Source organism: Ochotona princeps, chromosome 1 (assembly GCF_030435755.1).
Source record: "Ochotona princeps isolate mOchPri1 chromosome 1, mOchPri1.hap1, whole genome shotgun sequence".
Lineage (NCBI taxonomy): Eukaryota > Metazoa > Chordata > Mammalia > Lagomorpha > Ochotonidae > Ochotona > Ochotona princeps.
Window position 1 is genome coordinate 27,137,257 of NC_080832.1, and position 12,374 is coordinate 27,149,630.

General features: G+C 40.9%; 1 protein-coding gene across 1 annotated transcript in view; it reads left to right on the plus strand.

The window, feature by feature from the left end:
* Window positions 1-12,374, plus strand: part of MAP3K5 (mitogen-activated protein kinase kinase kinase 5) — a 240,487-nt gene that overhangs the window by 161,653 nt on the left and 66,460 nt on the right. Inside the window, exon 15 of the mRNA XM_058671310.1 lies at window positions 6,083-6,216. Coding sequence (XP_058527293.1) covers window positions 6,083-6,216 — 134 coding nt within the window. The remainder of the gene's footprint in view (window positions 1-6,082; window positions 6,217-12,374) is intronic.

The window sequence follows — 12,374 nt, forward strand, 5'->3', positions numbered from 1 at the left end:
GTCATTTCTTAACTTTCCCCTTCCCAATTCTCTCTGTTTTCTTGTCTGTTGCCCAAGCTTTTGCCCTGGGTCTTTGCACTATGTTGTGATTCTGTGGCCTGCACAGGACCGTGAACATTCCCAGACAGGACTATGGCCCATCTCTGTTGTAAGTGCATAGTCTTGCATGGTACTGTGTGTCCAGGCAGAGAAAGGTCAGTCAGAAAGGAACGTCAGGAGCCAGGACACTGAAACACTAGAGTTGTTGAAGCAGGAGAACAGTACAGACTAGAGTGGGCTGAATCAATGCTGGGGAAGTGGCTTGAAGATTGGTTAGTCAGTGTCATCAAGTTAATGCCATTACCATGCCATTATTGACCTACCCATTTCTCTTAACTATTTCCACGAAAAGAAGAAAGATAGTAATAACTGAAATCTTTTTTTGGTGATGGTTTGAAATTTGTTGCGTCTCCTTTACTGTCTCCCAAACACATACCCATTTATGCCTCCTTGTATCCCCGTTCTCATTCATCACGCTTATATGCATTTGTACCTTTTTTTTTTTTTTTTTTTTTTTACCAAAGTGGGATAAGACTGCCACAACCAGGGAGGTGGCCGTCAGAGCATCTGTGACCTGTTTCTGCAGTTTCTGGGGTGCATAAAGAAAATGTTGGGCTCTAGTGTGGAGGAGTTGGGAACAAGTAAAATAAAAGCCATGGTTTCCTTTGATTCAAACTTCTGCAGGATGGTGGAAAATTTGACCATCTCCTTTTCTTATGATTTGCTGCATGACTGTTAACAATAGTAAATGATGGTTTAGAATTCATTTAAATCAATATGGAAACATCAGGTAGCAAACTGGGTTGTTTTTCTTTCACATTCTGCTTCCATTTTAAATGGATCCCAAGCTGAAGATCCAGTTGGATCACTGAGAAAATGTATTGCTTATTAGTGCACTGTAATATTGTTCATTCTACTGGGAGGACAGGAAACTTTTTTCAGATATACTGACTTAAATTCTGCATTGGAGGCATGCAGTTTAACAGATGAAAAACAAGTTAACAGGATCACTTCATGTGTGACATAGCACATAGGGAAATGACTCTCAACACTTGATCTTAGCCAAAAGGCCAAGAAATTGTGGGACATGACTCTCAAACTGCTAAAGTTAAGTGTTTATATTTCATTTTTAAGAGGAAGTATTCATAATTTGAGGGAAAGATGGTGAAAGGAAACTAACATAAAAAATGGACAGAAATCAAAGGAAAGCATAGAAAAGTTTGATTTTTACAAACTACAATTTCTCATTTAAATTTGAGTTATTACATCTCCATTTAGGCTGTTAGCCTACTGGGTAGGGAATTTAAAAACATTTTTTAATGCTATAGAAAGAGAGTTCTTTCATTCTCTGAGTGACCTCCCCTCAAATGCCTGTAACAGTTGTGGATGGATGAGGGCAATACCAGGAGCTGGAACATACTGAATACTATCACCTCTTGCCTGCCATGGTGTGCGTCTGTGTGGGAGGCTGGAATTGCAAGCATTGATGAAAGTTACACCCAGGCACACTGATAAGAGTTGTGTTGTCCCAAATGGTGTCTTGACTGTGACAAATGCTCATAACTGATTTATAGCAGCTGTGGTTTGGGTAGTCTCTTTGTAAGTAAGCAAAAGAAGTTTAGATTGGATTAATTGATATGGTTTTACTTGTCAGATGTTTTTCAGCCTAACATAACCTTTGTATCAGTAGCTCCAAGAAGATCCCATTCACCCAAGTTAGCAAGTAGTTATTACATACTTCCTATGTAATCAGCATAGTTTTTGGTGCTAGGGATAGGGCCAAGAAATAGGGGATGATCCTTCCCTCAATGGACTTGTATTCTATGAAGAGGCAGACAATAAGAAACACAAATAAGGAAAATGTAAAACTTGTTAGAATGTGTTTGAGCATAGAGTGAGGCAGGGATGTGTTAGGAAGGAACTAGGTGGTAGGAACGGGGAATTTTAGAGAGGGAAACCCAGAGCTGTACTTTAAGAAGATGCATTACTAGTGTAGGATTAGTATTGGCAGTGTTTATGTTGTAAATAATCACTAATGGTTTGGGCAGGCGTGTCTGTATTAAAAAAGCAGTACAGACTGAAAATGAATGAAACTGCTATCTTGTTCTTTGAGGTGCTTATCTATTCACTGGAAGTAATTAAATCCCAAAAGGAAGTGCATGGCTTCTTATAGGGTGGTTACTTTGCTGGGGCATGGCATCCTTTGGAAGCGGAAAGACTGGGCAGGTCACCACTTTGTGCGGTCTTGCCCACAGTTGTCTTCTTGCACCTGTTCGATTCTCTTCTGCGGCGGTTGGATGGCTCTGAGCAGGAACCTCAAAGGCTGATCCCCGATGTATTCCCATTATGGCCTCACAAAGCAGTCATCTCCCTTAGCAACAATGTGATTTGCTCACCTATTGCTATAGAAATAGAATGCAAAATATGCAGTGTGATGAGAACTTTTGTGTTTTAAAACCTTCCTGTTTTTCCAGAGAAGCCTTTTAATAGAAGCTGCCCTCCTGGCTCCTCAGTCCAGGCCCTGAACTTTTTCTGTTGTATACATAAAAGCATCAGTCCTTAAAGGCCAGGAGAATCTCTCTTTTTTTTTTTTTTTTTTCCAAAACTGCCTTTTAAAATTATACCTTTATTTTGCAAGGACAGAATGAAGTGAAAGCAGAAAAGAAAGCAATAATTTATTACTAAACTGCTTTCTGTTAATCATGTTGGTCTCACCAAGGGGTCTTCTGATTTTTATTGTGATGACTTTATTTAACAGAAATCAACTTTTTAAAAGATTAGTTATTTGAAAGGCAGAGTGACAAACAGAAGAGGGAGAAAAAAAATCTATCCACTCCCTGATGACTACAACTTGCAGGGGTAGACTGGGCCAAGGCCAGGAACCAGGAACCCCATCTAGGTCTTCTACATGGATGGCAAGGGCCCAGGCACACAGGCCATCCTCTGCTGCTTTCCTGGGCTCCTCAACCAGGGAGCTGGATCGAAAGTGGAGCAACTGGGACTTGAACTAGCACTCAATGGGATGCTGATATTGCAGGCAGTAGCTTAACACTGTGTAACAGCGCTGGCCTTGGGAGTTGACTTCAGTATCTAATACATAATCCATATTTTTCTCTAAATAGTCTTTGAATGTTTACTCTCCAAAGGGAAGCTAAAGCTTGAGCAGCTTCATCAAGGTTTGCATATGTATACTTCAGCAAGCTATGTGAATACCATGTGGCAAAACTGCTTTCAACCAAAAATAAATCAAATGTGGCTTTCAGTGTATTATTTTGCACTTGGTTTTGAAAAATTTCTCATCTCATTTTCTCTTCCTTTTTCTAAGATTTATTTATTTTTATTAGGCAGAGTTACAGAGAGATAATGAAGAGACAGGGAGAAAGATCTTCCATTCACTGGTTCACTCCTCAAATGGTCACAATGGCTGAAGATAAGCCCGTCTAAAGCTTCTTCAGATCTCCCCAGGGATGCAGGAGCCCAAGGCCTTGTGCCATCTTTCTCTATTGTCCCGGGCTGTTAACACAGAGCTGAATTGGAAGTGGAGCTGCCAGGACTTGAACAGGTGCTCATGTGAGATACTAGCACCACAGGTAGAATTACTTAGCCTGCTATACCCTCGTGCCAGCCCCTCATTTTCTATTAAATAATTAAATAATTAATTAATTTAAAATGTGAGGGACATCTACTCTATCCAGTTATTTCTAAGAAGAAGGATAAAGTAGTTAAAGATGAAGTTCCAGTTCTCAAATCACCCCAAATCCAACCATGGGTGGAGACAAATAGCCAGCACGAGGCAGAGTGAGCAATGTGTGATAAAGGGGGAGGGCCTTGAAGCACAGCTGGCAGGCAGACAGTTCAGGAAAGCCTTGTCTGAGCTTGAATTTCAAACATGAGGGTAAGTGACCTAGGTAGAAAATACGACATCCATGAAGGTGCAGAGCGGGTGACTTCACTGACAGTTTCCCACAGAAGGTGGATATAAAAGAAGGTTGGATACAGAGGCAGGAATGGCATTCTGATGCATGTGTGTAGCATCTTGCCAAGTTTAAATTTTCTCTTCAAAGCAACAAGGAACCAGTGAAGCAAAGACAATGATATTAACCTGGGAAGCTCATTGTCAAATGAGTGGAGCATGTACTAGGGAGTGAAGCAACAAGAGAGAAGGGGGTAGAGAGGCTTGTAAAGATTCCAGGATTCACACAGAAGAAAAGCCTGACTGAGGCAATAGCAGGAGGATAGAGAGGTCAGAGAGATTTGTAAGATTTTTAATAAGAAAAAGCTGGTAGTATTTGGCGATCCAACTGATATAGGGAATAAGGGAAAGGAAGGTAAGGGATCTAGGAGGTTGGTGGCTCCCAGATGTCTCCTTGAAAAACCAAGTAACTGTTGACTGAGCATTGTCATTTGCTAGCATATACGACTGGTGTTTGAATATTGAATATTCACCTTATAAGCTCTTACGGAATATTCAGGTTTCCCCACACAGGGTTAATGGTGGAACCTTGTGAGCTGGCTTTAAATCACACATCCCACATATTTTCCTTGGAAAAAAACCATTTCTGATAATTTGTAACTTGGAGGTAAATCAGAGGCTGATTGTCAGCACATGAAATAGGCTGTTGAAAATTGGAGCTCTTTCCCTTTAGATTAGAAGCTTAATAGTAATATGGTGAGGTGGCGACCATACTGGGTTCAGACTGTAGGTTTCTGTTTTGTTGAGAGGGCAAAGTGAGGCTTATTGTTGAGGGTCCCTGCCCTGTCTCCCATGGGCCTGAGTGGCAGCATGGATGGAACAGCACTGTAGACGTCTGAACAGAGGAATTGGAATGTGGAAGGAGGCTCAATCCTTCCAGTGGCATTGTTAAACTATGCATGCTACCTCTTCTGTTGCTGGAATAGAGCCCAGTTTTACCTGCGAGTCTGAGCGCATTGCTAAATGATCCCTGCTGCCAGTGCCCTCAACCTGCAAACCTCACCATCACCTGCTCCGAACTGGGACAGCCTTCAGCCTTGTGGCAGGCAGCCAGAGTCAGAGCATTCTCTGTCATAGCACTAGGTCCCTGGCAGTGGCCACTCCGTGTGACAGCCATGGACGCAGGCACCTCCCTTCCAAAGTGTGACTTCTCTCCTGGGCCTCCCTAGCTTGGGTTGGGACATGATTTTGCCCAGGAGATAGCATCTGACTGCTTTGTGTAAAAAGTGTGGGAACGGGAACCTGCTGGCAGATAGCTGGAGGTGTTAGTGACATGGAGCCGTTAGCAACATGCCCTATAGTTACCCCAGAGAGTTTGCAGAGAGAGCTGATGAGCTACCTACCTGTGCAGGCAGTTTGTTCTTTTTATCTCTGCTTCAATATATGACTTTCTTTTATCTTCTTCTGCATAGCTTCCCAATATCATTTCTCAGTGTGAATGTATTTTCATTCTTCCTATTTAGGACTCGGTTTCTGGAAGTTACATTTTCTTTTTCAAAATTGTCTTGGCTGTTTTAGAATGTCTTATCCTTTTCTTGTGTTTTTAAAGAATTGCTTACCTTCTGTCTTTATGTTAAGTGTGTGTATTTTACTACTTTCTTATGAAGTTTGAAATATTGGTATTTTTCTCATCTGACTACTAGTGGTAACTTATTTTATGTATATTTAAAATTGCTGTATTGTGAGTTCAATGTCAGTAGTACATTACCAGTGAGAATTGTATATATGCAGTATGAAAAGTGAGGGTTCTCCTTTTTAAATTTATTTTAGCCTTGTTTCTGCCAAGTACTTCAGAAGGGTGTCTCAGGCTGTTGAGTAATTTAACTGTGTAGTCCCCAGTGCACCCATAACAATTGAAAAACATGAACACAATGTCTGCTTTATGTTAAAAGTAAGAGCATTTGTTTATTTCTGTTCTGGATGCTGTTTCTCAGAACCTCAGCTCATTATTTTACTTACTAGAGGCATCTTAGAAAATAGGGAAGCTTATTCTTGGGGGAAAAATTTCATGTCTGAAATAAGGAATGAAACTTACATTTTCATCTTCTCTGTCTGCTTTTCCTTTTGTAGTATGACTATGAATATGATGAAAATGGTGACAGAGTTGTTTTGGGCAAAGGCACGTACGGAATCGTCTACGCAGGCCGTGACCTGAGCAACCAAGTCCGAATTGCAATTAAGGAAATCCCAGAAAGGGATAGCAGGTACAATCACTGGCTAACCGATAATGTTTTTCAAAGTACTTTGGGTTGTTGATGGTAATGTGGGAAATGCTTGGTGGTATGCCAACAAAGCTCTGAGGACCATACTGCATTCATTTGTATCTGCTCACTTATGGCTGCATTGTTCAGTGCTTCAAGTGTGAAATGCAGGGTGGGCATTGTTCAAGAAAACAGAATGATCCTGGGTGTATTGGACTCAGCTTATGCCACACAAAGGTGGGTTTATTGGATGGATGGATGGGGAGTAAGTACTATCCAAAATGGTTGGCTCTAGAAGTAGCAGTTGCCAGGCAAACACATCAGGATCTTGTGTATCATCATGGCATGTTAACACTGCAAAGCTGAACAGACTGAGAATGTTTGGATCTGTTGGTGAAGCTGGGTCTGGGGGCAAAGAGCTTCCCCTGAGCTGGTAGAAACAGATAGGAAGTTACGCAGTTAGACCACACCAGAGCAGAAATTCACAAGCGAAGGCCTCCTGGGAAGCCGACTTGCAAGTACAGCCAAAAGCAGCTCATGCTTTAGCTGGGCATCAAAGGGTGGCCACAGAAGCATAATTAAATGATCTAGTGCTCTCTCTTTCAGAATATACAATACATGGGAAATGTGTGTAGTTGATTGCAGGAGCACTGTCAGAGAGAGGACATGAGAGAGAACGTGAGCTGGCCCAAGTCATGAGGTTGGGAAGAATATTAGACCCTAAAGTGGAGTACCAGAGCAGGAAACACCAGATAATCCTGTTAACAGAGTTGTTAAGTTTTCTGAAACTTGTTAATAAAAACAATTTCATTTTTCACAACGCATCATTATATGTAGTTCAAACTGTTTATTCAACATATCTTTAGCTTTCTCTCTTTTCCATCTGGCCATACTTTTAAACAGTAAACATTCATTATACTTTTTTTTTTTTTTTTTTTTGCAGTTTTCTCACAGTTCTTGGAGCCTACATTCCATTTTTTTCCCAGTTGTTTTTCTTTTATTTTTTCAATTTTAGAAATTCCTACTAATGTATCTTCAAGCTCAGAGATTCTTTCTTCAACTGTATCTGGTCATGATGGAGCCATCAAACACATTCTTCATTTCTGTCCCCAGCATTTCTTTCTGGAACTTCAGATCATTTCTAAGTTGGCACCACGATTGTACATGTTGTCTACTTTTTCTATTAGCGTTGTTGGCACATTCACCACAATTGTTTTCAAATCTCAGTCTGATGACTCTAACATCCCTGCCTGTCTGACTCTGGTTCTGACACTTGCTAGTTTCTTTGAGCTGTGTTTTTTGCTGTTTGATATACCTTACAATACCTTGTTGAAAAGTAGGCGAGATGTACTGGGAGAAAGGAACTGTTCAAACAAGAGTGCATGTACAGGGGGAAGAGTGCTACACTTTTGTATTTAGGTCTGTTTTGATATGTGTTTGTCCTTAGGCTATAAGCTTCACAAGTGTTTTTCAGTTTTACTCTCTTACACGGGACAGGATGCCAAAAATACACTGGACTAAAATGTGCTGGACTTCAGCATTTCCTTATCCCTGGTTGGGTCAGACTTTGGGCTAATGAGTTTCTTTTTGAAGGGTAGGACTTGTCAAGAGCAAAAAGCCTGACGCATTCCAAAATGATAACTTGCCCCCTCCCTGTTCCAGAAGCACCTGTGGGATTTTCTCTAGCACTCACGGTGAGGATCAGGTAGAGCTCTAGGAGGCAGCACTGAACACAGGCAGCAGCAGGCTAGGCTCCTCCACATTAGGCCTCCAGCCACCTGTCAGTCATAGCTTAGGACCTCCCACCACAGCATCCCACAGGGAGAGGGTCTCATGTTGAGCCGTCTGCAGCACGGACCCTCTCCCAAGGTCCCTTCATGATCTGCCTTCCCAGCTTCTCTGCCTGTAAATCCAAGACAACCTCAAGGCTAACAGGGCCAAATGGAGCTGTGAATTTTTGCTCTTTTTTTTTTTTGGAAGATTTATTTTATTTATTTGAAGGATAGAATTACAAAGAAAAATAGGAAGAGATAGAGACAGAGGTCTTCCATCTGCTGGTTCACTACCCAGAGAGCCACAAGACCAGGGCTGGGCCGGGCTGAAATCAGGAACCAGACACTTCTTCTTCCATGTTTCCCACATGGGTGCAGAGACCCAAGCACTCAGGCTGTTCTCTGATTTCCCAGACACAGCCATGAATTTTTGTTGTTTTAACTCCCGAATGTATTCTCCTTAAAGTATTCCCTGTATCACTTATTGATATCCCTTTGGTCCAGCTGTTCAGGCTAAAACCCTGAATGCATTAGAAATCCTCTTCTGCTCACACACTGCATTTGTGCCATTAGGCAGTCATACTATTTATTGTCCCCACCTCTGTGACATATTCTGATTCTTTCTGCTCTCTTCCATCACTGCGGCTCTAACTTAGACGAAGTCTTCATTCCTGTCACTTAGACTCCTCTCTGCCTCCTAACCAGTCACTGCCTCTGCTTTTTCTTGCATTCCTAGCCCAGCCTTCCTCAGAGAAGCCATGGACACCTTTGAGGAGTTGAAACCCATCATGTGGTGATAACAGTTGCCAGTGTGGATTCCTCACTCTGGCAAGGGGAGTTTACACATGTGGAATCAGGAGATTTCTCTGCTGTCTGCTCAGTTTTGTCAAGAACCTAAAACTACTCATAAAAGGTCTCTTTATTTAATCACATTATGTCACTACAGTCTAAAACTTCTCAGTGGATTCTGCCACAGCCAGCACAAAACCCAGTCCCCATAACTTAAGCCCCAAGGACCTGGGCAATCCACTTGCTCTGTGGCCTCACTTTCACTATAAGCACACTGTTATCTTTCTGTCCATCAAACACACAAAGGCCAAACCAAATATTAGCAGAACTCTTGTGGTCATCATTTAAGCCTCAGCTGAGGTGCCAAATCCTCACTAAGGCTTGCTCTGACTGTCCCAAATTGAAAAGCTGTCCCTGCCCTGCCACCATATAATCACCATCTCCTGGTCCCAGATCTTAATTTATGACCTTCTTGGTGGCTGCTCTGCCACCATCTCCCATACCTGCATACCTAGAAATACCCAGCACACTTGTACCTCCGTTTCACTGGTCAGACTAAGAAGGCAAAGAACTGTATAGCTCTGTAGCTAGCCATTTGCTTCTCCAAATCATAGGAAGAAAGAAAAATAGATATTGGTAGGCAAATATCTGTATCACTTGTTAAGTTTCAGTTATTTTTTGGTGGTATTGTTCTGAAGTTTCCTTTTGATTAATTAGTAAGGCATGTTTTGAATTCTTATGAAGTAGTGATTAGAATTATTTCTTAAATGCCTGTAGTGATGTATATGAAGTTGTCATATTTCATGTACTTGAAAAAGTGACAGAGACAGGGAGGGACAGCAAGAGAGAGAGAGAGAGAGAAATCTTGCATCTACTGGTTTACTCCCCACATGCTTGCAAAAACAGCCAGAGTTGGACCAGGCCCATGTTAGGAGCCAGGAACTCCCATTCTAGGAGCCTAAGTACTTGAACCATCATTTCCTGTCTCCTAGGGTGCATTAGCAGAACGTTGGATGAGAAAGAAGTGCAATAGCTTCGACATGGATCAGGCACTCCAATTTGGGATGCAGGCTTTCCCAAAGAGCAGTTTAACCCACAGCACCACAGTGCCTGCCCCCATGGTTTTAACAGTTCTTTCTGTATTTCCTTTACATTCTTAAAACATTCGGTTAGTGAATCATGGTGCTTGTAAGGGACAGGCGGTGGAGTTTAAGTACACTCTCAGAATCAGTCCTCAGCTAGTTGCTAATCTTGGGTTAGCTTTCTCTAATATTTTTACACATACCTAAGCTGTTTATTTTTTCTGTTTTTATTTTCCTTAGAGCTGTACTTACAATCAAATGGGGAGCATTTAACAATGGTGATGCTCCTTTGCTGTAACCCTTGAACTTTGTGCCCTAATTAACTAAAGATTGTCAAAAATAAAGAAAAAAAATTAAAAACAACAACAATGGTGATGCTCAAGCTATGCCTGCAGAAATGATGGATGCCTGGGCATTGATGTTCTTTGAGAAACCAGTTTGCAGTGATGGCCAGGCCCCCTTGTTGAGCTGGTTAACAGGGGAGATTGGGTTCAAAGGGCAAGGCTTGGAGATGACTGTGGAGTTGTTGGGTTTTCACAGCTAAATCCATACGAATATTTCTGATTATCTGTACCATCTCATCTTCCATTGTCACAGCTAAATTAGAAGAAATGTGATTTTCCTAGAATTCCCATAGATAATTTCAATTTATTGACCTGAACAAATTATTATCCTTATTCAGTGATTGCCATTTATACCTAGTGAAAATCGTTAGCGACTTCCTGGTGCTTTTTACTGTATTCTTTTTTCATCGTTTTTGATTTTAGAGAAGGTATGTTTGAATTTACATTACAGTCAAAGATTTTGTTTTCTACTGCATAAAGAGTTTAACAAGTTATAAGTTAAAAGACCCTAATTCAAGAGGATAGGCAAGGGCTATAAATGATCCAATGAAAAGTTATACATTTCCATATAACCATAAATGATAAATTTTAAACTACTTATAGTCCACTAAAACTGTAATAGTATATAATGCTGAAGAAATTGTTTGACAGAGATAGAAAATAAGGCTTGATAAAACTATTTGCAGCATTACTGACATATAGAGGCACTGTGCATTATTTTTAATATTGAAGAAGAGTACTCTCCTTAGGTAGATTAGACTCTGACTAGAAGCCTGAATTTTGAACTGTGCTGGGTTTAAATAACGAGATACAGTTATCTGCTTCTCCAGTGTCCTTCACTTAAGCATTTATGGTTGGATTTTAATAGAGAACTAGGAGGCGGGAACCCTTTGATCTCTAATAAACAGAGTAAGTTGCTTGCCCAAGACTATTTAATTACCTTAACTATATCTGTAGAAAAGGCACAATATTTTTTAGAAGATTTATTTTATTTTCATTTGAATGACAGGGTTACAAAAAAAAAATACAGAGAGACAGAGTAAAGGATCTTCCATCCTGTGACTCATCCCCCCAAATGGCCACAGAGGCCAGAGCTGGACTGATTCAAAGCTAGGAGCCTGGAGCTTTCTCAGGTTCCCCCACATGGGAACAGGGGCCCAAGGACTTGGACCATCCTCTGCTGCTTTCACATTCAAGCAATTATGAAAAATTACTCTCTAATTAAAAAAAAAAAAGAGTACCATGAATGGGCTCATTTTAATACCTGCTCTTTTTTGGTTCATATTCCAGTTCTAAAGAAAAAATGAATAATAATTCTAAAACACATTTATTCCCTTTCTTATTATTGATTGCATTCCAAGTAATATCGTAATAACAGTTAATTAAATTAATTGGGTTTTTATAAACTGCTGACTGCTTAGCTTTAGCCCTTACCCTGAAACCCTTCATGAAATAATGTTACTCAGTATTAACCAATTTTAGCATTTGTTACTGGCATTTAAAAAATACCATTCTGAAAATAAAAAAAAACCATTCTGCTTATGAGTGTCTGGCCTTATAAGCTCCGAGCAATCCTACATGCAGGGTGAAAGCAACTACGGGACATCAGATTTTTTCTGAAGATTTATTTGTTTTTATTGGGAAGTCACATTTATAGAGAGAAGGAGAGATAGAAAGGAAGATCTTCCATCTGCTGTTTCACGACCCAAGTAGCCATAACAGCCAGAACGAGCCCATCCAAAGCCGGGAGCCAGAAGCTTTTTCCAGTTCTCTCAGGAGGGTGCCGGATCCCGAGGTTTTGGGCCATCCTCTAATGCATTCCCAGGCCGCAAGCAGGGAGCTGAAAAGGTCGTGGAACAGCTGGGATACGAATTGGCGCCCATATGGGAACCTTGGATGCATGCTAGGCAAGGATTTAGCCACTAGGTTATAGCACTGGGCCCTGTGTTTAATTCGTCTTATGCAGTTAGTACTTCCTACACCTGTGGCCTTAGTTTTAAAAGAGTTTAAATAAAGGAAATAGCTTTCAGTCTCTGTTTATTGTTGTTTATGCCCTACCATATTTACACAAAATTTTTGGGAGGCCATGGATTTGGATTTGGATTGAGTGCCTGCCATAGGTCCCAAGAAACCAACACTAGATGTAGTTGTTAATGGTTAGGCTCCACATCACA